The sequence below is a fragment of the Canis lupus genome, chromosome 4 (genome assembly GCF_003254725.2).
Source record: "Canis lupus dingo isolate Sandy chromosome 4, ASM325472v2, whole genome shotgun sequence".
Lineage (NCBI taxonomy): Eukaryota > Metazoa > Chordata > Mammalia > Carnivora > Canidae > Canis > Canis lupus.
In genome coordinates this window covers 15,311,853-15,338,397 of record NC_064246.1, presented here as the reverse complement: position 1 = coordinate 15,338,397, position 26,545 = coordinate 15,311,853, and the positions used below count along the sequence as shown (strand labels likewise).

Sequence of the window (26,545 nt, the reverse complement as noted above, 5' to 3'; positions counted from 1 at the left end):
ATTTTAAAATAACTGACAGCAAAGCAGATTGGAAACTGACTTAAAGGGATCCCTGGGTGGCGCAGCGGTTAAGCGCCTGCCTTTGGCCCAGGGCGCGATCCTGGAGACCCGGGATCGAATCCCACATCGGGCTCCTGGTGCATGGAGCCTGCTTCTCTCTCTGCCTATGTCTCCGCCTCTCTCTCTCTGTGTGACTATCATAAATAAATAAAAATTTAAAAAAAAAAAAAAAGAAACTGACTTAAAGGAAGATAAGGCTAGGGGCAAGGAATCAAAATAGGAAGATTTCCAGTTTTTCAGAAAGATGATGATGTTAGCATAAGAATTCTGCTTGAAAATATTCTAATGTACTACATAACTTGCCTCTTGTTTTTTTTTTTTTTTTTTTTTTTTTACCAGTATGATTATCATTAGAAAGATTGGCATAGGGCTGGATAGGAATATTATTGGATAGCCATACTAAAGGCTGAGAATTAATATCCGAATTGCCAACAATAGTTAATTATCTAATAGTTGAATCTATTTTTAATAGTGGAATATTCTATTATTAGCCCGTTGAAGAGAAGTTTAATGGAGTGGTCCTCCAAGTAAAGTAGTTAACCAGAATTAAGGTTATTTTTGTTGTTTTTCTTTAATTTTGAGATATTTTTTGTGATAAGAACCCTAGCTAGAGGTTATTCTGCTCTATGGTTCCCAAAATAAAATTATCTTAATGAAGTTTAAGATAACTTAATAAATGTTGTATTTTACAAGAGACTCTCAAGTCACAACTTTCTTTGTTCTCTATATCCCAGATTTTTGCTTCTTATTGTAATAAAAGAATTTTAAAAACTGAAAACCTTGAGGATAGCATATCAGAGCATTGTAGAGGTTTTTTTACATCAGCATTGGAGTTTTAGAAGCTTTAAATCTTCAGTTGTTTTTGGGTTAGGTAGCCTTGATGGAATTCAAATTTATATGATTTCAAAGGAAAGGTTTACTTTCAGGGAATTAGCCATTAAGCTTGAAACTTAATATTTTGCCTGGTTTAATATTTTTATTTATCATAATCCTTGTGGAGGTAAAGAACATGTATATGTGTTTCAAGTGATACAAATTATGTTTTAAGCTCAAGGACTGTATTATTTTATTAAAATTTTATTATATATATTATACAGATATATGAGTAGGTTATGTTCTATCATCAAAAATAAGTCTATAAATAAAGCAGCCAAAAATCCATATTTATCCTGCCTAGAACTGAAGTCTTTAATATAGCCTTTAGGACTTCATTCCTGAAAATTTACTACATGGTAATTTTATTTATTTATGTATGTATTAATTTATGTATTTATTTATGTATTTATTTATTTTACATGTTAATTTTAATTTTAAAAAAATGGCGATGTATTCTACATGGCATTTTCTCATTACCTTTTCTCTTTGCCAGCATATTATGTACATCTTTCCAGGTTAGGGACTATTTGCAATAGTTCCTTTTATTTTCACGGTTTGTCGGTAGTCCTAAAACTTAACATGTTATCTGTTTGTTGTATGTGCGTTATAAAATTGAATTTTGGAAGTGTCCATATACCTTTTAACTTACTTATTGATCTATCTATTTATTTTTAAGCCTGCAGTGGTTTCTGGTGTGCATAAGAAAATGAACATTAGCTTGTGGAAGGCGGAATCAATTAGTCTTGATTTTGGAGACCACCAGGCTGATCTCCTGAACTGCAAAGACAGCATAATTTCAAATGCCAATGTTAAGGAATTCTGGGATGGTTTTGAAGAAGTTTCAAGTATGTTGCTTTTTTGTTTGTTTTACTGTTTTCTGAAACATAATCCCCCCCCCCATTACAAATTACAAATATGACTTAAAAGATTTTTAATCTTTGAAACTTCTATATTCTTTGGCTTTTAATAAAGAAGAGACAGATACTTGGGAACAAGAGATTGGGTCTTATTCCTTGGTTCCACCCCTAATTTCCTTTGACCATAAATAAATAATTAATTTATATTGTGTTTCCCTATTATATAGGGGGTATTTTTGGCAACACTGTAAACCTTTGAGAATTACATAAGTTATGTAAAACACTTAGAAAATTAAAAGTAAAAATGTAAGACTAACTTCAATAACCCCTGTAAACAGACTTTTAAAGAATATTTTTGCAATATTACAGATATCTAAATACATAAGGAACAGGAGTCCTAATACTGTATAAGTACATAAGAAGTTAAACTCAGTAAGCAAGCATTCATTAAATACCTACTGTATGACAATCAAGTCATTCATTTTACATCTCTTCCTTCCTCTCCAAACATTAATAAAAATTAAAAGGCAGAGATTACCTTTTAATAATAAACTGCATTCTTTATAGAACGACAAAAAACAAAAAGTGGAGAAACAGTTGTTTTAAAATTGAAAGATTGCCCTTCAGGAGAAGACTTCAAGACTATGATGCCAGCAAGGTATATATTTTAAAACTTGTTATTTTAACTGTTGGGTTTTTGAAATTGAGCTGAGAGTATCCCCAGAAGAAGCATAAGGAATTCTACGTATTTGACCTTCAGGCATTTTCTTTGCCAATTAAAAATAAATTAAGAACAAAACCCAATCTCTGTAGTCTCAGCCGGATAAAGTCTTTATGTTGGGATTTAAAAGAAAGAATGCTAATATCTCAAAGGACATGGAGTCCTGTTTGGGATCTCCCTTCTCTTGGTGTTTTTAATTTGCTGTGATTAGAGAAACAGAATTGCAGTTTTAGTCAATCATTTCTTGCCCTTGTGTTAGGCATTCATTTAAACTTAATGAAGTCAAGGAAAGTGTTGCTTGTCAGAAACCTTATGGAAAGGTTGTATTATGTTTTCAGCAACCTGAAAATTGTGTATATGAAAGCATGTAAGAATGTAAATCTGTACTCAAAAAAAGTCCATGTTGTTATTCTTCAGATATGAGGATCTTTTAAAAAGTCTGCCATTGCCAGAATATTGTAATCCGGAAGGAAAATTTAACTTGGCCTCTCACTTGCCAGGATTTTTTGTACGCCCTGATCTAGGACCCAGATTGTGCAGTGCCTATGGTAGGTATATATTTGCATTTTCATGAACTTGGAATTATATGAAATTTTAACTTCTGTCCAACAATAAATTGTCTAATGATATTTAGGTTCTACTAAATCTGTTTTTTAGCAATCCATTGAAATCTTTTTTTCCTATCAAACAGTATATTAGAAATTAATAGCCAATATAGTTAAGTACTTGCTAATTCCTTGCAAGATATTTACATTTTCTATTAATTTGATTTTTATGAAAATTTATTGGATTGTGGCTCTTGAGGAGGTTTTGGAACAAGTAAACCTAAAGCTCAAATTACATTTAACAAATTTTCCTCATAGAGCTGATTTTAGAGGGAATATGTAAGACATTCAGTCCAATAAAATTTTGTTTTTTACATAGGTGTAGCTGCTGCTAAAGATCATGACATAGGAACAACAAATCTCCATGTTGAAGTTTCTGATGTTGTAAATATTCTAGTCTATGTTGGCATAGCAAAGGGAAATGGCATTCTCTCAAAAGCAGGTAAAGAAACTTGAAAAACAGTGGTCTTTGAAATGAAATTGAATAACCACATACACACACACACACAAAGATTTATTATCCAGAGTGTCAAGCCTCTGAGTAAATAGCAAGGATTGCAAAAAGAATTGCAGTGGATATATGGGTATTCTAATCTTTATTACTTTAAGAGTGCTAGATTTACCTTTTTTCAATATAATAGGAATTTAAATTTTAAGAATGAATATATTTATTTGCTCCTTTTCTATCTTTAAATGTTCCATTTGTGAAAATATACTCTTAGGCTTACTTTTTATTATAAACACTTTATTAGAGAATAGAAACTGGGTCCTGGGGTTCTGAAGATGATTTAAGATTTGGTTTTTGCCTCAGGCATTCTTCATTTTTTCCCCATCTATCAGAGAGAGAAGGGATATTTTCTCCTAAATAGACATAACCTTTCTATCCAGTGTATATAGGTCTTAGATTTCATCCTCTGGATTTCTTTCTAAAACCTTGTTCCATCTGCTAACCCCTTCTGTATGTAAATAGATGTTTAAACCTTTCCTCTCCACTGGCTTATCTTCTTCAGGATAGGAGTGCACTCTAGACTGTTCTTTCTCAGAAGAAAACCTTCAAATCTAGTCTTCCTAGCCACCATCCTATAGCTCCTGTCTTTGTAACAAATTCTTTGCTGTCTTTGTCAACTCTTAGTCACATTTAAAAAGCAGGTTAGCCAAAAAAAAAAAAAAAAAAAGGTTGGCCTTATACCTGCTGCCTCACTGAAATTACTATTGCTGCAGCCCTCCCTAATATTCACAATTGAATCAGTGTTTTCATTGGTTTCTTTCTGGTCTTCTTAATGCTTGCCCCTCTAAAATAAATGGCACTGTTAATTACAGTCACTGCCTATTCTTCAAATACTGCCCTTGGCTTCTGTGATACTACTCCCCTAGTTCTTATTGACTAACCTTATGGAATCCCAAGGCTTTTCTAGAGTCAGAGAATTTTTTTTTTTAACATTTTCTAGTTTATGTGTACTTCATGTGAAATTCTATGCATGACCCAACCACCATATCCATCACCAGTTCTTTTTTTTTTTTTTAATTTATTTTTTATTGGTGTTCAATTTACTAACATACAGAATAACCCCCAGTGCCCGTCACCCATTCACTCCCACCCCCCGCCCTCCTCCCCTTCTACCACCCCTAGTTTGTTTCCCAGAGTTAGCAGTCTTTACGTTCTGTCTCCCTTTCTGATATTTCCCACACATTTCTTCTCCCTTCCCTTATATTCCCTTTCACTATTATTTATATTCCCCAAATGAATGAGAACATATAATGTTTGTCCTTCTCCGACTGACTTACTTCACTCAGCATAATACCCTCCAGTTCCATCCACGTTGAAGCAAATGGTGGGTATTTGTCATTTCTAATAGCTGAGTAATATTCCATTGTATACATAAACCACATCTTCTTTATCCATTCATCTTTCGTTGGACACCGAGGCTCCTTCCACAGTTTGGCTATCGTGGCCATTGCTGCTATAAACATCAGGGTGCAGGTGTCCCGGCGTTTCATTGCATTTGTATCTTTGGGGTAAATCCCCAACAGTGCAATTGCTGGGTCGTAGGGCAGGTATATTTTTAACTGTTTGAGGAACCTCCACACAGTTTTCCAGAGTGGCTGCACCAGTTCACATTCCCACCAACAGTGTATGAGGGTTCCCTTTTCTCCGCATCCTCTCCAACATTTGTTGTTTCCTGCCTTGTTAATTTTCCCCATTCTCACTGGTGTGAGGTGGTATCTCATTGTGGTTTTGATTTGTATTTCCCTGGTGGCAAGTGATGCAGAGCATTTTCTCATATGCATGTTGGCCATGTCTGTGTCTTCCTCTGTGAGATTTCTGTTCATATCTTTTGCCCATTTCATGATTGGATTGTTTGTTTCTTTGGTGTTGAGTTTAATAAGTTCTTTATAGATCTTGGAAACTAGCCCTTTATCTGATGTCATTTGCAAATATCTTCTCCCATTCTGTAGGTTGTCTTTGAGTTTTGTGGACTGTATCCTTTGCTGTGCAAAAGCTTCTTATCTTGAAGTCCCAATAGTTCATTTTTGCTTTTGTTTCTTTTGCCTTCGTGGATGTATCTTGCAAGAAGTTACTATGGCCGAGTTCAAAAAGGGTGTTGCCTGTGTTCTTCTCTAGGATTTTGATGGAATCTTGTCTCACATTTAGATCTTTCATGCATTTTGAGTTTATCTTTGTGTATGGTGAAAGAGAGTGGTCTAGTTTCATTCCTCTGCATGTGGATGTCCAATTTTCCCAGCACCATTTATTGAAGAGACTGTCTTTCTTCCAATGGATAGTCTTTCCTCCTTTATCGAATATTAGTTGCCCATAAAGTTCAGGGTCAACTTCTGGATTCTCTATTCTGTTCCATTGATCTATGTGTCTGTTATTGTGCCAGTACCACACTGTCTTGATGACCACAGCTTTGTAGTACAACCTGAAATCTGGCATTGTGATGCCCCCAGATATGGTTTTCTTTTTTAAAATTCCCCTGGCTATTCGGGGTCTTTTCTGATTCCACACAAATCTTAAAATAATTTGTTCTAACTCTCTGAAGAAAGTCCATGGTATTTTGATAGGGATTGCATTAAACGTGTATATTGCCCTGGGTGGTTCCATCACCAGTTCTTTATCTAAAGCCAAGAATGCATCTAAAGCTTAATGATTTGGTGCTGAGGACATGAGGGTTCCTATAGTATTCACAGTATTTGACAGCTTCTGTAAAACACAACCTAAATTCCCCCAAAACTAGAAACTCATTTTTATATGTTTCTCAGCTTCCTAAATTGACACTTGATTATAATTGATAAACTCTTTGCCTCCCCTACTCCCAAGAATTTGAGAGTTAGGCACAGTTAGGTTGTAGTCCCAGCTCTAAAACAAAAATGTGTGACTTATGGTTCAAATTGCTTATTTTTTCAAAGCCTGCGATGACACAGAGTTAATTATCTCTTTTGTACCTCATTGTACTTGTTCAACCCCTATAGCATGTATTCTAAAATACAGAAATTATACCTGTTTTTCTCCTCTATTAGTCTTTCATGTCCTTAAAGCCTGAGACTTCATTATCAATTTTCGGTTCTGCTCACCTCCCATCCCTCGTTTGTAATGTAGGATTTGGTCTTTTGAGAAAACATTCATCATTTTAATCCATGGCTGTCTTTATCTAAAGATTTTTGCATTTCTTTATAGATATCATAAAAGAAAGTGTTTTAGGGTTAATGTTTAAAACACCCCAAGAAATACTGACCTACTTAAAGCATGTGCTTTTTCCTTCACCTATAATGGCTCTCATACCTCCTTGTCTCCCTGGCAAATACCTTCAAAGTGTAGCTCATACTGTCTTCTCCCTCTAGAGGCCTAAACTTTCTCTTCCCCAATAATCCCGTCTTTTTTTTTTTTTTTTTTTTTTTTTTTAATTTGAGAGAGAGACCATGAGTAATGGGGAGTGGCATAGGGAGAGGGAGAAGCAAACTCCCCATTGAGCAGGGAGCTGATGTGGGGCTCAATCCCAGGACCCTGAGACCATGACCTGAGCTGAAGGCAAACACTTAACCGAGTCACTCAGGTGTCCCACCCCTCCTCCCTTTTTGTAATTCACAGAGCAGTAAAATTTAAAGAAAAAAAAAGTGGGGGGAAATCATTCTGAGGTTGCCAGTTTATAATTTTGTTAATACATAACATTTGAGAACTGAACCAGTCTTTGTGTACCTTTCGTACTCCTGTGATTGCATTTACCTCACTGTGGTTTTTTTGTTTATTTTGCTACATTTATTAATACTCTATTTTCCTCTGTGAAGTCTTAACTGGGTCTTTGTTTAGCTCTAATCCCCAACATTCTACAACAGTGTCTGGCATACATTGTAAACACTTAATGTCAAGTAAAGAAATCCTTGCTTGCTTCTCCCTCTGCCTATGTCTCTGCCTCTCTCAGTGTCTTTCATGAATAAATAAATAAAATTTTTTTTTTTTAAGATTTTATTTATTTATTCATGGGAGACACAGAAAGGGAGAGCGAGGCAGAGACACAGGAAGAGGGAGAAGCAGGCTCCATGCAGGGAGCCTGATGTGGGACTTGATCCCAGGACTCCAGGATCATGCCCTGGGCCAAAGGCAGGCGCTAAACTGCTGAGCCACCCAGGGATCCCCTAAATAAAATCTTTAAAAAAAAATCCTTGCAATCAACTTTAAACATAAAAAAGAATTTACTATTACAAATTAGGAAACACCTGATGTATTCTTTGTAGCAAGCAATAAATTTCTTTGACTCTCAAAAGAACATTCCTTTAAAATATTCGCTGTAGTTGGGGCACGTGAGTGACCCAGTCAGTTAAACATCCAACTCTTGGTTTCCACTCAGGTCATGATCTCAGGGTCATGAAATCGAGCCCTGTGCCGGGCTCCACACTGAGCTGGGGCCTGCTTGGGATTCTATTTCTCCTCCTCCCTCTGCCTGCCCTCCCCAAAATAAAAAGTAAAATAGAGGTTATGATCCTTGCCTGCTTTACTAAGTAGTTAGTTGTGGTTATGAAAGTCTTTTGTAAGTTATGAAATGCTGTATGAGTACAAATCATTGTTAGAACCACACCCTTGGGACAGGAAGAAAGTTGGTGAAGTTTGAGTTAGAAACCCTCAAAGTTTTTATCTTGTTCCTTGATTTGCAGAAAACAAATGATCTGGGAGAATTCCTGTTACTCTGTCCCTTGTTACACATGGTCGGTGTTTTCCATTCTATAGCAGTTTAACTGAGTGTACCTCCTCTTTAAGAGTCCTGATCTAGTTAGGCACTGTGCTGTTCTGATAGATCAATTCTAGGACACTTGGCTTTCTGGGGTCTTTATTGACCAATTTGAAAATACTCTCCTATGTTTCAGGAATACTCAAGAAATTTGAGGAAGAAGATTTGGATGACATTTTAAGAAAACGATTGAAGGACTCAAGTGAAATACCTGGTGCTCTGTGGCATATTTATGCAGGGAAAGACATTGATAAGATAAGGGAATTTCTTCAAAAGGTATACATTTAGGTTGCAAATAGTTTCTTTCTTTACCTTGAGCAAGGACTTTGTAATTTTTACTGGAGCTTCATTTAGCATTCAGGAATATAAGATCATTAAATAGTTTTACTTCAGAAAAGGAGGGGACTTCTTACTATTGTTGAAAGTCAAAAGCTCCTTTCTTTTGTTCCTTTTAAAGCCCATTTCATGTTGAGGTATTTGAATGGCAACTTCTTTCAGTTGCTAATGATCCCTATCTTCTTATAGTGAAGAACTAAACTGTTGATGAGTCAGGTGTTACCCTTGGTGAAATGTGGTGAAAATTACAGGATATAAAAACTAGTATGTCTTAGAAACATCTAAACAAGGTGTAGGACCTTTCTTTTTTTTGGCTTTTGACATAGGCTGCCAATTGCTGCCACATCAATTGCTGTATATATTTGAATAGACTGAAATTTTAGTAATTGTACTTTTTAGTTAGACACTGAAAGTGACATGAATTTGGAATAATTAGTTCAACCTTTTGCTCAGATATTTACTAAACATGCAATTACAGGGATTTCTTGTAAGGGACTATCACTGCTGATTTTATTATATACTTAATTTTCCATCAGAATGGATTTAAGGTTTGTCTCTGTTCAGTATGAAGTGAAGGAGCTATAGCTCTGTACCTACTATCTTATCCCAGAATACCTATCAATATTTTAATTTTAAAATATTGTAAATTATGCTTCTTAAAAGCAGAATGATTATTGCACTGGTTTGTAAAAGGATCCCTTGAAATTGACTTGTCAAAGATTAGAAGGTTAGCACCATTTACCTACATTTTGTACTACATTTTTAAAAAAGGCAAGATCAGGAAGTGTTTTAAGAAGAAGTCCATACAGATAGTTTGGCTTTGGGGGAAAAAAGAAGCTATTAAACCTGAGCTTTTCCTAATCTCTGTGCTATGCTTTTGAAACAATCATAAAGAAGAAACCAGATGGTTGGTAACTTTCTGGTGGATGGAAGAGGTGAGGAGGTAGTAGTATGACTCACTTTATTAACAGCATCTCAATGCGCAATATTGTTTTAATATCCTTTGGCTTTTCCAATTGTTGTAGAATATTATTTAACTTAAGTGCATACATTGTTCCATAAGATTCTAAGAATAAAAGATGGTTATTGTAAAGAAAATTGAAATATAACCAAACAGGATTTACCATTTCCCTTACTTAAAATTGAGGTATATATTTTAATTTTAATCCATATTGCAGATTTCAAAAGAACAGGGCCTTGAAGTTCTACCAGAACACGATCCAATACGTGACCAAAGTTGGTATGTGAACAAAAAGCTCCGCCAAAGACTACTTGAGGAATATGGAGTCAGAACCTGTACTCTTATTCAATTCCTTGGTGATGCCATTGTCTTACCAGCAGGAGCACTTCATCAGGTACGTAAACACTTAACTTCTCACACATCTGTTACTTGAAGGAACCAATTCTGAAAAAGAAATTGTTGGGGATCCCTGGGTGGCGCAGCGGTTTGGTGCCTGCCTTTGGCACAGGGCGCAATCCTGGAGACCCGGGATTGAGTCCCACATCAGGCTCCCAGTGCATGGAGCCTGCTTCTCCCTCTGCCTGTGTCTCTGCCTCTCTCTCTCTCTCTCTCTCTCTCTCTCTCTCTGTGACTATCATAAATAAATTAATTAATTTAAAAAATTTTTTTAAAAAAAGAAATTGTTCTGATAAGAGAATGACCCGCACCCAATTTGCTTTCATTAAGAAATCACGAAAATAGCTTTCCAGTGCTTGAAGAGATCGGACGTAATTAAATGCTTTGAGAACTTAAAATTGTTTCAGTGTGAGCCAAATTTCCATTTTTGTATTGTTTCTGGTTTAGTGGATTAAAATCTCATTTTTAAGACTTAAGGGAGAAATAAGAGATACTATATATTCAGTTCTCAGAAGTGAGACTTAACACTTAAGAATTAAGACTTAAGAGATCACACATTTTCTAAGGCACCAAATTGAGCAGAATGAAGTGTCAGCTAAACCATTCCATAATTCAGGCTTTTAGTGTAAACTCTCGCCTTATTAGTTTGCCAACATAGCAATAGCATGTCCAAAGAAAGATGATACATAATTTTTATAGCTGTTGATCTGTAACATTTAAAAACAAAAATAAACACATTGTCTTTGTTGCTGTGGCTTAACTATGTGGCACCTGGGAAAATGGCATGGAATAGATAGTGGGCATGGAGGATTGGATTAAGAACATACAGTGGATTCCTATAAATAGACTGCAGCTACCACAGACCAGCTTAGCCCTCATAGTAACAGAGTATGGAGAGGAAACCCAGAACCCCAAATGTTAGTTCACTTCAGAGTTGGTTCTTCACCTTTCCTACCACCTAGTAATTGAGATGTATCTGATCTATGTACTTTTATCAAGGAATGATTTCCACATTTTATGTAACTACATAAGCAATTACTGCCTGTTGAGCATTGTGACACCAGTATATAATAGCACAAATATTGCTTAAGTGATAATAGTTGCTTAGTTTTTAATATGTCAAACTCAGGGCTGAATTTTTCATTTCTACATATCAGATAGCATTTAAGAAAATGGTACATTAATCTTTTTGTAAATAGAAAGAATTCTTTGATAATACAAGATAAGTTCCCTTGAAAAGCCTTACATATTTAATTTATCCAGTATCTATTTTTTTTTAAGATTTTATTTATTTATTCATGAGACACAGAGACACAGGCAGAGAGAGGCAGGCTCCATGCAGTGAGCACAACGTGGGACTCGATCCCAGGTCTCCAGGATCACACCCTGGGCTGAAGGCGGCACTAAACCACTGAGCCACCTGGGCTGCCTCAATATCTATTTTCTTAAAGTTAAACCGGTGCAGTTTTTTAAACAGAGGTATAATTTCAGTGCACAGTTCTCCAAGTTTTGACTAATATATCATTAGGTAACAACACAACAAAATATCAAACACTTCCATCACTCTTAAAAATTCCCTACTGCCCTTTTTTACTCAGCTTCTCCCATCTGACATTCCTTTTTTGTTTTTCCATCTGACATTCCTACAACTGCTTATGTTTTTCTCCTGTAGTTCTGCCTTTATTGAATGTCATAGAATATGTAGCTTTTGAGTCTAACTTTTCTTATTCACCATATAAAACATTTGAGATTCATCCATGTTCGATATACCAGTAGTTGGATCTTTTTAATTGCTGGCTAGTTGTTCATTGTATAAATGTAACAGTTTTTTTAAGCCATTCACCAGTCAAAGAACGTTCGGTGGTTTCTAGGCTGGGACAATAATAGGTAAAGCCACCAAAAACATTTGCATACAGGTTTTTCTTTTTAAAGATTTTATTTATTCGAGATAGCAGGAGCAGGGGGAGCAGAGGGAGGGAAAAACAGGGAGCCCGACACTGGGGGCTCAATCCCAGGACCCTGGGATCATGACCTGAGCTGAAGGCAGACAGTTAACCAACTGAGCCATCCAAGCTCCCCATCATACAGGTTTTTCTATGAACATCAGTTTTTATTTCAGTTGGATAAATACCAAGTAATGGAATTTCCTGGTCATATAATAAATGTATGATTAACTTTATAAGAACCTGCCAGGTGGTTCTCTAAAGTCATATCATTTTCTATTCCCCAAAGTAATCTATATGAGTTCCATTTCCTCTGCTTATTGGCAGTATTGTTTTTAAGCATATGAATAAGTGTGCATTGGTATCACATTGTAGTTTCAGTTTACTCTTTCTTAATAACTATGTTTAGCATCTTTTCATGTGCTGATTTGCCATCATCTACATATCTATTTTGGTAAATCTTTGTGTTCAAGTATTTTATACATTTTTGCAGTTAGGTTTTCTTTGGGGGGGGTTCATTTTTCTTACTGAGTTTTGAGTAGTGTTCTTAACTACTCTACTTTATAAGCTCTTTATCTGATATTCTCCTGAACTGTGACTTGTCCTTAACATTTGCTTAATGGTGTCTTCCAAAGAGCAGTGTTTTAATTTTGATGAAGTTCAGGTGATCAATTTTTTCTTTTATGTATCAGACTTTTATTGTTGTATACTCATAGTTACTGCCTAGCTCAAGATCACAAACATTTTCTCTTACATTTTCTTCTAGAAGCTTTATTGTTGTTAGTCTTAAATTTAGATCTGTAATTCCTTTTTAGTTAATTTCTGTACATAGAGCAAAGTATGGACCAAGGTTCGAATTTTTTTTTACATATGAATAGTTTAAGTTTAGTTTTTCTTAGTACTATCTATTGAAAAGACTATTTTCAAATAATTTTTATTTTGAAATGTAATACAGTTATATGATTTTTAAGAATCCAAATAGTACAAAAGGATTCACAGTAAAAATTCGATCTTTTTCTCACCTTTGCCCTCTGTTCCCCTCCTTCAGAAGCATTCACTGTTTACCACAGAGATTCTATGCCATGTACATGTCTGTCTGCCACTGCTTTTGTATGGGGAGAGACCATGTGTTCTCAAAATAGTAGGCAGAGTGATCCTTTTAAAAAGTTTAGCTCACATAACACTGCTCAAAGCTTTACAAGGCCCTAAATGATCTGCATTTGTATCTTGTCCATGCCCTCATGTGTACACACATAAACTACCCCCTTCACTGCTTTCCTTCCTTCTCCCTGGCCACCCTGCCCTATCTATGGTTTTCACATACACCATGCAGGTTTCCACTCCAGGGCCATTGTGCTTACTAATCCTTTAGCCTGGAATTCTTTTTTTCAGATATCTGTAATAAGACTTGCTTCTTCACATTCTTTAAAGTTTGTTTATTCAAATGTCACCTTCCTCAGTGAGGTCTTCCCTAACACCCTAGTTTAAAAGTGCAAATTGTGTCTTCCGATTCCCAGTCATCTTCCCTGCTTTATTCTCCTCCATTTTGATCATCACCTCCTGACATTACTCATAATTTATTTGCTTTGTTTATTGTCTTTTAATCCCCACTGGAATATAAGGTTCATGAAGACAGAGTTTTCTGGTTTTTTTTCATTGCTTTCTCCTATGTTTAGAATAATGCACTTAAATATTTGTAAGTCCTGACAGCCTGAAAATATGTTCTCCTGTACAACATTTCACACATGTATAGATAAAAACAAAGTTATGACTTTACGTAATTTATATATATTGTGCTCTTTGTACAAACATGTAAATTTTAGCCTTTTCCTGGATGTGTCTTCTCTGGCTACTTCAGGAAAGTTTACGTAGGTTGGATTCTAACTTTCAATTATGACTATAGACATGAGTACATAGAACAATATGTTTTCTTTTGAGATACATAGGAATATCACTTAGATTCTAGAGAGCAAATTTCATCATAGATTTCTAGAGTATAAAAGATGTTATACTTAAATATACTGAAGCAGCATGTATAACCTAGACTGGCAAATTCTATTTTGAGCTCTGCTACTAACTTGCTCAGTGTTCCAAGACCACTCTGCTACATATTTGGCATAAAATTGCCAGCTATAAGCACAAAAATTTGTCTTTTCCTTATGTGGTGTGATAATGACACATGGTTATTTGTACTCTGTAAAGAGGGTGTTGTCCATGACTCAGAAGTGATGATCATGTAGTTTTGAGAGAATTAAAAGGAAGTAAGAACTCTCTGTTCACAGTATTAACTTGAATTTGAGATGTATGATTATTTACAACTTAGTTCTTAGAGGTCCTGAAAACTTCATTGATGACTTCACTTCCAATATACTATAGGTAGCTCTTAAAATCAACCAGAACTCTTAAGTTAGTACTTCTCGTGTGTTAGCATACATCAGAATTTCCTAGAAGGTTTGATAAAACAGATTGCTGGACCCAACCACCAGAATTTTTGATTCAGTGGGTCTGAGGAAGAACATGAAATTTTACATTTTCTAACAAGTCCCCAGGTAATGCTTTTGTTTACTCTCTGAGGACCATGCTTCAAGAACCATTGGCAGATAGGGAAGTCCTTGCAAACCCAAGGCACCTATCAAAAAATGGTTTTGACCAGATGATACATTGTATTCTTTGGTTTGTCAGCAGGGAGTACCTTGAGTACCCACACTGAGTAGCCACAACCCTCCATATATATTAAGAATGGATGCCTGGGTGTCTCAGTGGTTAGGCATCTGCCTTTGACTCAAATCCCGTGTTGGGCTCCCTGCATGGAGCCTGCTTCTCCCTCTGCCTGTGTCTCTGCCTCTCTCTCTCTCTCTCTCTCTCTCATGAATAAGTAAATATATAATATTAAAAAAAAAAGAACTACTCTACAATTGCAGGTTTAATCTTTAACATTTTTTGATGTTTGCCACACATCACAGAGTGTATCTGTGAAACCCTAGTGTATCACTAGATGGAGCAAGTGGACCCTGACCTCCAGGATTTACTTTGTCTTAGCTCTAATACCTGATGTTCTCAGTGGCATTCATTCATTCATTCATTCATTCATTCATTCATTCATATTTTTTGGTTTGTTTTGAAGATTTTATTTATTTGAGAGAGAGCATGAGCAGGGGGGAGGGCAGAGGCAGAGGGAGAAGCAGATTAACCACTGAGCAGAGAGCCTGACAGGGAACTCGATCCCAGGACCCTAAGATATGACCAGAGCCAAAGGCAGAAACTGACTGAGCCACCCAGGTTCCCCAGTGGCCTTCATTTTAAACAGCAACAATTTAAAACAAACAAAAAAAAAACACAAAATCATCTTCTTTTTTTTTTTTTTTTTTAAAGATTTTAGTTATTTATTAGAGTATGAGTGGGGAGAGGGGAAGGGGCAGAAAAGAAGGAGGCTCCCCAGTGATCAGAGAGCCCAACATGGGGCTCAATCCCAGGACCCTGCAGATCATGACCTGGTCCAAAAGCAGCCACTTAACTGAGCCACCCAGGGACCCTGCCACAAAATCTTTATGATAAATTTGTCCTTAGCTGTTTATCTTAATCATGTTTGGTCATTCATAGTGAGTTTATTTTATTTTTTTTTTAATTTGCATTTATTTATGATAGTCACAAAGAGAGCGAGAGAGAGAGGCAGAGACACAGGCAGAGGGAGAAGCAGGCTCCATGCACCGGGAGCCCGATGTGGGATTCGATCCTGGGTCTCCAGGATCATGCCCTGGGCCAAAGGCAGGCGCCAAACCGCTGCGCCACCCAGGGATCCCTCATAGTGAGTTTATAATACTCCTAAGTTGTGAATTCTCTGCATTCATAATGCTAAAAGGACTTTGGCAAAACCTTTCACTTTTTTTTTTTTTTTTTTTTTTAAGATTTTGTTTCTTCATGAGAGACACAGAGAGAGAGAGACAGAGACACAGAGCGAGAAGCAGGCTCCTCAAGGAGAGCCTGATGTGGGATTCGATCCCTAGACTCCGGGACCACACCCTGAGCTGAGGGCAGACAACCTCTGAGCCACCCAGGCATCCCAAAACCTTTTACTCTTAGTCACTATGTATACCACAGTGACTGTGTCAAGATATAATAGCCTTCCTACTGTGAACACAAAGAGTTACATTTTCTAAACATTTCCTATTTATGATTACAATTGATCCCATAGGCAAGTATGAATAAGACAGTTTGTCAAAGGAGTAAAATGTAATTGACTCATAGATGGCCAGAAAAAGGTATTAAGTAGAATGAGAAGTTAAAAAAGGTTCTGCTTTTAACACTAAACCTTGTCTCTTCAAACTAACCTGTAAGCCTTTAAGCAAAATCTATCAGGTTGAGGTCATTAGAAAGTATCATAGCATTTTTAAGCACTAATAAAAGTCACAGTTCAAAAGTGATTTTAAAATAACCATGAACTGGCAAAAACTGACAGAATCAACTTTTCTAGAACTGTGGAATCTAATCCAAAGTTACATCAATCGAGGACTATTCAGTGAAGAAAAGGGCAGCTGATTTGGGACAGTTAAGGAAATCTCTGACAGGTCACTGGCTGACCACTGAGATAACAGACTTCAGTGATCACACCCAACAAAGAACACAGTCTGCAAGAATAGTGTGGAAAAGTCACGAAAGAAATGTATGACTAAGGCCTTGTCCGACAATCAGCAGCAAACCCTGAGGCAGAAAAAGAATCTTATTTCCAGTAGCCACATTATAATGTTCAGGTGTCCAGTTTTCAGCAAAAAGTTGTAAGACAAATGGAAGCCATACAGTATGCCTATTCATAGGGGAAAACAGTCGGGATCCCTGGGTGGCGCAGCGGTTTGGCGCCTGCCTTTGGCCCAGGGCGCGATCCTGGAGACCCGGGATCGAATCCCACGTCAGGCTCCCGGTGCGTGGAGCCTGCTTCTCCCTCTGCTTCTCCCTCTGCCTATGTCTCTGCCTCTCTCTCTCTCTCTCCCCTCTATGTGACTATCATTAAAAAAAAAAAAAAAAAACATAGGGGAAAACAGTCAGCAAAAACTGTCTTTTAGGAAGTCCAGACATTGGACTTACTAGACATAGACTTGAAGTCAACAGCCTTTTATTTTTTTTATTTTATTTTTTTTTGAAGTCAACTGTCTTAAATGTGCTCAAAGAGCTAAAGGAAACTGGTAAAGAAAATCAGGAAGATGGCATATGAACAAAATTAGAATATTGATGAAGAGACAAATTCTAAAACAGTAGAACTAGACATGCTCAAAGAAAGGTACATGCCAGAACTTTTGAAGGACTTAATCCCCATGGGCATGTTCACGTAAGTGAAAGACGTAACAAGACAGGACATCTGGAGGCTGTATGCTGGTATGACTGAATTAATATAGGACCGTACAGCATCTGTTCGACAAGATGTTACAGGAGCTGGGTTCCTTTCGGCTTGCCATTTGTTGGCTGATTTATCTTCGAACAGGCACTGAAGTTCTTATCCATAGTTTCCTGCTCTGTGAAATAGAGCATCTGTTCTAGAAACATATAGTAAAGATCCAATGAGACTGTATAGCAGTGCTGAGAATGTGAGGACTCACTATGTTCATCCTGCAAAGGAACCAGCAACCTAATGATTAAAGGAAGAGAATTTTTTTTTAAGATTTTATTTATTCATGAGAGACATAGGCAGAGAGAGAAGCAGGCTCCCCGCAGGTATCCTGATAAACGGGTATCATGATCCCAGGATCATGACCTGAGCTAAAGGCAGACACTCAACCACTGAGCCACCCAGATGCCCCAAGAATGTTTATTTATGCTACCAAGTTGTCAGTAGAAGGACATTACTTGACTTAAAGAAGTCTGCAAGCTTGAGCAGCTGTCCAGGTCAGACATCATACCCAGAGGAAGAATTCCAGCACCTTTGGAATCCATCACACCATTGTCAAATTAGATTTTTTCAGTCTTCTATTCCTCACTTATATTCTTCTTGTACCTCCCAATTAAACTTACTTTCATCTTACTAAAATTAGGATTGGTGTAGGGGTACCTGGGTGGCTCAGTTGGTTAAGTGTCCAACTCTTGATTTCAGTCAGGTCCTGATCTCAGGGTCATGTGTCAGGCTCCGTGCTCAGTTCGGAGTCAGCTTGTCCCTCTCCTGCTGCTGCTGCTTTCTCTCCCTCTCCTTCTCTTTCTTCCAAGTAAATAATTTTTTTTAATGGAATTAATGTAAACACTTAGTTTTCAGTTATTTCTCCTTTCTCAGGAATTTTATGATATCCTTTCATATCATTCGAAGACAACCTAGAACATCATAAAATCCAGATTGGATCAGCTTGGTCCTTTCTGTCATTATACTAAACATGAATAGGAAACAATTCCAAGAAATAATGAAGTACCGAGTCAGTTTGTACATGGTGTACAAATTACACATAAGACTATTGACTGGCTTCTTGTGAAAACCATTTAGTCAGAGGAGGGACAACTATTGAAAACAGTTGTACTGATGCCACTGGAGCCTAAAGGTATTATCGTTGGTTAATTTGGAAGAAAGGCACAAAAAAAACTAGAATAATTTGAAAACTCCTGTGAGCAATAGATCTGTCTAGAACAGTTCCTCACAAACTAAATTTCATTTCTTTTGCTTTCATTTCCTTTTTTTTTTTTAAGATTTTATTTATTTATATATTCATGAGACACAGAGAGAGGCAGAGGGAGAACCACGCTCCCTTTGGGGAGCCCGGTTCATGACTCAGTCTCAGGACTCCAGGATCTTGACCTGAGCCAAAGGCACGGTCAACCACTGAGCCACCCAGGTGCCCCATTATCTACTTTCTATTGTAAAAGTTAACAGTGAAGGTGCCTGGGTGGCTCAGTCCATTAAGTGTCCGAGTTGATTTTGGCTCATGTCATGATCTCGAGGTTGTGAAATCAAGACCTGAGTTGGGCGCCATGCTCAGCGAGGAGTCTCCTTGAGATTCTTGCCCTCTCCCTCTGCCCTTCCCCCCATTATCATGCTTGTTCTCTCTTTAAAATAAATATTTAGAAAAAAAAGATGGCTGGGTGGCTCAGTCAATTAAGTATCTGCCTTTGGCTCAGGTCATGATCCTAGGGTCTTGGGATCGAGTTCCATATTGAGCTCCCTTCTCAGCAGGGAGTCTGCTTCCCCCTCTGCTCCTCTCCCTGCTTGTGATCTCTCTCTCTCTCTCAAATAAATAAAATCTTTAAAAATAAATGAATAGGGATCCCTGGGTGGCGCAGCGGTTTGGCGCCTGCCTTTGGCCCAGGGCGCGATCCTGGAGACCCGGGATCAAGTCCCACATCGGGCTCCCGGTGCATGGAGCCTGCTTCTCCCTCTGCCTATGTCTCTGCCTCTCTCTCTCTCTGTGTAACTATCATAAATAAATTTTAAAAAAAAGAAGAAAATACTTAAAAATAAATGAATAAATAAAGTTAACAGTGAAATGACCCAAATGCTGTGAAAGCCAAAGGACCAGCAGTAGACATCAGATTGTTTGCACTGAATGGTAAAGCAGATAGTTACCAGTTAGCTTTTTTTTTAATAACACCAAAAAAATCCCTTTTACATTTACGAAAAAGTCTCCACATGAAAGCTTTTCAGTGATGTAGCTCTCATAAAAATAAGGTGTTATGCTTTGAAATGCATTTGATGTTTTAGAGAAAATAAGTTCTGTGGTATTGCTGCCTCCTAAAATTTAGATTTTATTGTTTCTGTTTTGGGGATAGGTACAGAATTTTCACAGCTGTATTCAGGTAACTGAAGATTTTGTGTCTCCAGAACATCTTGTACAGTCATTTCATTTAACACAAGAACTGAGACTTTTGAAGGAGGAAATCAATTACGATGATAAACTACAGGTAAGAAATGAGCTTTCTAAGGAGCTTCTGTTCTACATGCCTTTTATAAACAGGATGCACGTAGAACAGCTTAGGTGGGGATCCCTGGGTGGCGCAGCGGTTTAGCGCCTGCCTTTGGCCCAGGGCGCGGTCCTGGAGACCCGGGATCGAATCCCACGTCGGGCTCCCGGTGCATGGAGCCTGCTTCTCCCTCTGCCTGTGTCTCTGCCTCTCTCTCTCTCTCTCTCTCTCATAACTATCATAAAAAAAAAAAAAAAAAAAAAAACCAGCTTAGGTGATCACTGCCTACATTGTCATATTAGGATAACAACCACAGATTAACAATATGCATTTAATTGTATGAGTTTTAGTGGCCCTTAGTCTAACTTGCAATTTAACATTTTTTAACTTTGACTCTTTTTTTTTTAATTTGGCTTTTCTCATTAAGAAAAAAAAATTTTAATATAGCAGTTCTTCATGTGTTACTTTATCTCCAGCTGAAGTGATTAGAAATACCAACATCAAAAAAAAAAAAAAAAAAAAAAAAAAAGAAATACCAACATCTCTTTCAGGTTAAAAATATACTGTATCATGCAGTCAAGGAAATGGTGAGAGCTTTGAAGATACATGAAGATGAAGTAGAGGATATGGAAGAAAACTAGGTGTGGTCCATCCAGTTCGATGTTTTTTGGCTGTTGAACTGGAATTACTCTCAGACGATGATATGTATGCACATTGACTTAAGCTTCATAAAACCATCAGTGCCAAGAAATTTCTCTTTTGTAGTAATTACTTGTTACTGATACCGCAGCAGTATAGCATATGTCACAACTCCTGTGATTCAATGTTAGTTATGAAAACAAGCTAAATTTAAAAAGCAGCACTTCATAGCTGTTTTTGTATTATAGTGTATATGATGTTTGTGAAAATGCCAGATTTAAAATGATGTATTTATTTTTGAGGAAAAAAAACCCACAAAATTCTATGCTATATTGTTGATCAAGTGTAAATGTGACCTTGTACAGTTTACTAAAATAACTGATATTTTTCACTACATTGAGACAGTTACTGTGAGAATAGGACACAAACACCAGCTATTGCCTGCATTTGGGAAATTGCTGAATCGCACAGCATTCATGTCATAATCAGAAAATTACTGCCAAATAATTGTAAAATTTGTAAAATATGAAGTATATAAAGTAGATACTAAATATGGACACTTCAATATTTTGTTGAAGCTATTGACTGTACAATTAAACATTTTCAAAAGGTGTAATTTATTTAAAATTGTCTCATTTTGGTAAAATTTATGTGAACTTTTAAAGCTAAATATTAAACTTAATATGCTATGTAAATATATACATATATACATTTAATGATGTATTTTTTTAAAACATTGGCTTGCTTTTATTTGTTAAAAGTGCAAGTGTTACATATGGCTTTGTACATTAAAGTTGAAAGGGGTTTTACATTTTCCATTAAAAAGACTTTATCAAAAAATGGCTTGTTCCAGAGTTGTTCTTCCTCTTATGACATACATAATACTAGGGATTCATCATGATGATGACTACTAGCATTTTCTTGTAATACAGCATTCTCTTCTGGAACATTTCTTTTACTCTTAGAAGTTTCCAACTTTTCTTCAGATTTTATGAACCATCATAAGTGCCTCAACTTAATTGTCCTGTGGCCCAACTAAAGAAAGGACTACGAGTAACTCCCATTTGTTATTTATGAACGCATTTTAATTGAAATAAAAACCCATACATGAATTTTAAAAGCCATGATTATGAGCATATGTGATCAGTTTCAAGTAGGTGTTTGTTTTTCACAGCAGAGATAGCTGGTAATACAATTTTGTTGGTGGGGGGAAGCAGTGGCAGGGAAGTGGCTAACGTCAGCAGCCTAGTTGAGTAGTTCTGCTTACTGTGTGACCTTGGTAATTCGAGTTAATTTGAAACCTTGGTCTTAATAGCTATTTATCAGTTGGCTGGTCGCTTTGAGGTTCACAGAGCCCTATTTGAAGCTCCTGGAAATACGTAGTCCTCCACTGACACCTGCAGGATATTGAAGGGACAGCCTTTTATTTTTACCTGAAAGCGCAGCTTAAAAGAAAAAAGTAGTAAGTAGCCCAAGTTGTGACCATGCAAGTTGCTTAGTTTTCATCCTGTTGCTTCCATCTACCCCTTTAGCTCCATGTGGGCTATTACATCACCTTCCACTTGGGCAGGTTCTCAGGACTGAGCAGTGGCCCACGTGGCATAAGAGTTCATGGGATGGATGATGACTAGATGGCTAGAAAAATTGGGCTGAGGAATAGCTCAAATGATTATGTGAATCTTATGTAAGTTTTTTACTTTTTAATACTGTTTTTCAAAACATTTCAATGCATTCAATACTTTTTGCTTAACACTTTGAAAAGTCCCATCTGATTTAATTTTGATATAAAATTAATTTCAAATCCAAGATATTAAATCTGGAGTAGACTGCCTGCTGGTTTCCTAAAGTCTGCCAAGAACCCAAAGTCTTGTGCTGATTGTCTTCCAAACTTTTTTGCTTTTTGGCTGTTTGAGCCACCTTCTAACCATACTACAATTCTACAGAATAGCTGAAACTAAGGAAAAGTGGCTTCTTTCAGAGTACACTCAACCGATAAAAGTATTCTATCCATGGTCTGAATTCCATGCTAGTGACTTAATTCTTGGTACGGCAGGGTGGAGAGAGTAGACTATAATGGTTACATCATTAAAGACATTAGACTTTTTGGAAGGCCGGGAGTTGTGTTACTGATCATATCCCTGATGGAGTACTTAGACTCTGACCATTTACCTTGTTTCCTCCATCCTTTTGGTTGGCTCAGATGCTTCTCACATATGAAACGATCTGAGCATGTCTGTTTCCTCCCCATAGAGACAGAGTAATAAATGTGTAGGATAATCTGAAAAGTTTCAAGGAGACTTTATACAGGGAAACTTGTGCTAAGTATTTAGGTTCCTCCCATTTTACTATAATTTGGACCTGAATATGAATTCCTTTTCCTGACCAATGAAGTACTTGAATCCCAATCCGTTTCTCTTCTGCCAACACATTCCTGGATCGTAACACCCATACAATGTCTAGTTACTTCCCTTTTAATAATATCTGTGTAAGATTAGTGAGCTTCAGAAGAAAAATGTTCTCTCCTACCTTTACTTTGCTTGTTCTGTGTGTGTATACATGCTATAGATAGAGATGAAAATTTATCATGTTCTATCTCTAGATGCCAACCTATCAAAGACACTCTGCCAGACCAGATCAGGAATGTTGTCCACAGAAGAGGAAACAAAAGAAAGTGATTTAATTACCATTCTGCAACTGTACCTTACACTGTAAACGGGTGTAGCAAGTGGCCAAGATTCAGGCTCAACTTTATGATGTACCTGGTTACACAGTAATCTCGATAGTGACACCTTGAAACTATATGAAAGGTATAGGAACGGAGTAGTATATAAAGTACTTTGGCTCTCACAGTAATCAATCTGGTTCTTGTAATGAAAACAAAGTGACTTTCAAACAAAAATGAAATGTTGGCGAGCTCCAGGTCACTGGCTACATACAAAGTGCGTTCCCTTTCTTGATTGGGAAGATTTTACAGCTGACTTAAGCTGTTCACTCAGTTCTCTGTAAATAAGCCAACCAGCTGCAGGAAAGACTGGAGGATTGCCTATCTTTTCTGTGTCTTGTCTATGAAAAAGACCTCAGCCCTGGGGTCATGGAGGGGCAAATCAAGAATGGTGTGTTGTATGTGTGGGTCACAGCTGGACTCCATTTTGAGAGGAGGTACATTCTGAGGACAAATGAGCCCCAACAATGCTCTCCTGTCCCCTAGTCTTTGACCCCAGATTTGACAGACGAAAGATTTGGATAGCTGGGTCAGTGAACAAATCAAAATGAAGCAGCACAAAACAAGATGAAGATTGGGCCCCAAGAGGAGGTAGCATAGTCCTCTGCAACTGTAGTGAGGGTGGTAACTGATTCACAGCTCCTGTCGAGCTATCAATACAGGGATGGGGAAAAGCACAAGATCAAGGTTAAGATTTTGTTCGGAAACTTTTTTCCAGATGTAAATAATAGTGGCCAGCCTGTAATGTTTTGCAGAAGGAGATTGAATGAATCCCTTGAATCCCACTATAGTCCTTCCCTAAAAAAACCACTGCTCTCTGCTGAGTCCAGTAAAAACCACAGGACCTAAAGGGGGAAAGGGGAGGATTTGGGCATAACACTGAAAAACTTTTATCAGTGACACATTTTTAAGACAATAGTGTCTTACATATGTTAAATGTTAAGAAGTAGATTAACGCTATAAAATAAATCTGGCACTTTACTATAAAGAAGACAGACCAGAAATTGGCTTTGGCAAAGGGCATCAGATAGGTTGCTGCTTGTGACAAACACTGAAATGGTGGAAATAGGGTTCTATGAAATCAGAGGGAAACACCAGCTGTGGATGGATGAGTGGGGGCTCAATGCCATCATGAGGGTTCAGGTGCTGCAGTTTTCTGCATTCAACTTAAGGTTTTCTTGCAATGAAATTGCCTGTTAAGCCAATACAAAATGCCTATCATGCTTAAATTATTCCCCATAAATTTATGTTGGGACAAATTTGAATTTTCATAACACCACCACTGAGCTGACTCTACACAACAAAAAATTCTTCAAAGCTTTGAGCCAGTGACGCTATAGGATTTCAGAAACAAATTCTAGTAAATTAAAAATTTTGTACATCTGTTGAATTATCACATGATTTGCATCACCTCACTTTCCCTCCCAGAGGAGAAATGAAAGTAGCGATTGAGTCCAGTGACTAATGGTTACGTATAGGGGCACCTGGGTGGCTCAGTGGTTGAGCAGCTGTGTGTAGCTCCTGGGATCAAGTTCCGCATCAGGCTCCCCTTGGGGAGCCTGCTTCTCCCTTTGCCTATATCTCTGCCTCTCTTTGTGTGTCTCTCGTGAATAAAATAAAATCTTTAAAAAAAAAAAAAAGTATAAGCTCCAGAAATTGTAGTCCTGGGGAATTGCTGCCCTTCCCTTGTTAATGGAGCTTTTGATACCATACATAGGACATTGATCCACCGCCGTCTGCTTTGACATATGTTGTTAGGAGTCCACATCTGGTTCTAAGTATTCTATTCACATCTTTCCAACCATTAGCAGTTTCTTGAATTTTTCAAGTCCAATGTTTAGTCCTCATCCAGCCACACAGTGTGTCATTCCTGGTGTTCAGCACATTTTCTGTGATGGTCAGTGACTCAGAGCCACCACTGTCAACCGAACTATGGAGAGAAGGGTTTATTTAAAAGGTAGACAGGGATGACTACTAATTGAGTCATTTTTGATTGTTAAAAAACCTCAGGAGTCTTAAAAATTGCTTTTTTCCTGAATTTATCAAGATACCACCAAGTATGAAAAATTGGGGGTAAAGGGAGTGTTGTAGTTTCCTAGAAATGACCACTGTTATTGGTTTACTTGCCACAAATCTTTTCGGTGTGGTTTTTCCACTTCACAAAGCAGAGATCCATGTATTATATAGAGATTGGTATGCTGTTTGGGTTTGTCTTTTTTTCCAACTACTGTGCCATCCTAACTTTTAAACTAAATATTTCTCATAGCTTTAGAAACCCACAAATAGTTTTGCCACTGTGGAAAGATAATGAAAAATAGCATTTAAGAATAGCCAAAGATGGGGGCACCTGGCTGGCTCAGTCATTAGAACATGCAACTCTTGATCTTGGGGTCATGAGTTTGAGCCCTACGTTGGGTGTAGAGATTACTTTTAAGAAATGTTTTATTATTTATTTTGTTTCATTTATTATTTAAAATAGCCTATGATAAGTTCAGAACTCTGTCTTGAATTGTGAGCCTATTCATTCTGTTGCCAGTCTTAAAATAAATGAGCCTACATTTCAAAAATTGGACAAATAACTGTTTATAGCCAATCAACTTTAAACATTTTTTAATTCCACTATAGGTATAGTACTGTAATAGAAAACCCTAGAGACCCCTCCAAAAAGCTACTAGAACTAATAAGTTCAGTAAGGTCACAAGATACAAAATCAATATGCAGAAATTTCTATTCACTAAAAATGACGAGAGAAAAAAATAATCACATTACAATATCACTAAAAGTAATGAAATACCTAAGAACATGCTTAATCAAGAAGGGGGAAAACTTGTATTCTGAAAACTGGAACACTAATGAAAGAAACTGAAGGTGACTCAAAAGACATTCCACGATCATGGACTAGAAGAACAAATACTGTTAAAATGTCCATACTACCCAAAGCAATCTACAGATTTAATGCAATCCCTATTAAAATGTTAATAGCACTTTACACAGAATTAGAACAATTATCCTAAAATTTGTAGGGAACCACAAAAGACCCCAGATAGCCAGAGCAATCTTGAAAACGAGGAACAAAACTGGAGATCTCACAACCAAGGTTTCAAGAACTACTACAAAGCTGCAGTAATCAGTGTGGTACTGGTACAAAAACAGATGTATAGATTAACAGAATAGAAAGCCCAGAAATAAACCCAGGATTATATGGTCAATTAATCTTCCACAAAGGAGGCAAGAATATACAATGGAAAAAAGATGGTCTTCAACAAATGGTGCAGGGAAAACTGGTCCTCACTTTCCTACACCACACACAAAAATAAGCTCACAATGGATTAGGAACC

General features: G+C 37.1%; 1 protein-coding gene across 6 annotated transcripts in view; it reads left to right on the top strand.

Moving 5' to 3' along the window:
• Positions 1-24,847, top strand: part of JMJD1C (jumonji domain containing 1C) — a 330,895-nt gene extending 306,048 nt beyond the window's left edge. For 5 of the 6 annotated variants that reach the window (XM_025434457.3, XM_025434456.3, XM_049108974.1 and 2 more), the window contains 8 exons: positions 1,613-1,781; positions 2,361-2,451; positions 2,932-3,062; positions 3,439-3,561; positions 8,481-8,620; positions 9,859-10,035; positions 19,715-19,846; positions 20,398-21,325. In XM_025434457.3, coding sequence (XP_025290242.3) covers positions 1,613-1,781; positions 2,361-2,451; positions 2,932-3,062; positions 3,439-3,561; positions 8,481-8,620; positions 9,859-10,035; positions 19,715-19,846; positions 20,398-20,487 — 1,053 coding nt within the window. In that variant the 3' untranslated portion in view covers positions 20,488-21,325. Of the gene's footprint in view, positions 1-1,612; positions 1,782-2,360; positions 2,452-2,931; positions 3,063-3,438; positions 3,562-8,480; positions 8,621-9,858; positions 10,036-19,714; positions 19,847-20,397 lie in introns of all 6 variants that reach the window. The other variant, XM_025434455.3, reaches the window with a different exon arrangement.
• Positions 24,848-26,545: the final 1,698 nt, after the last annotated feature.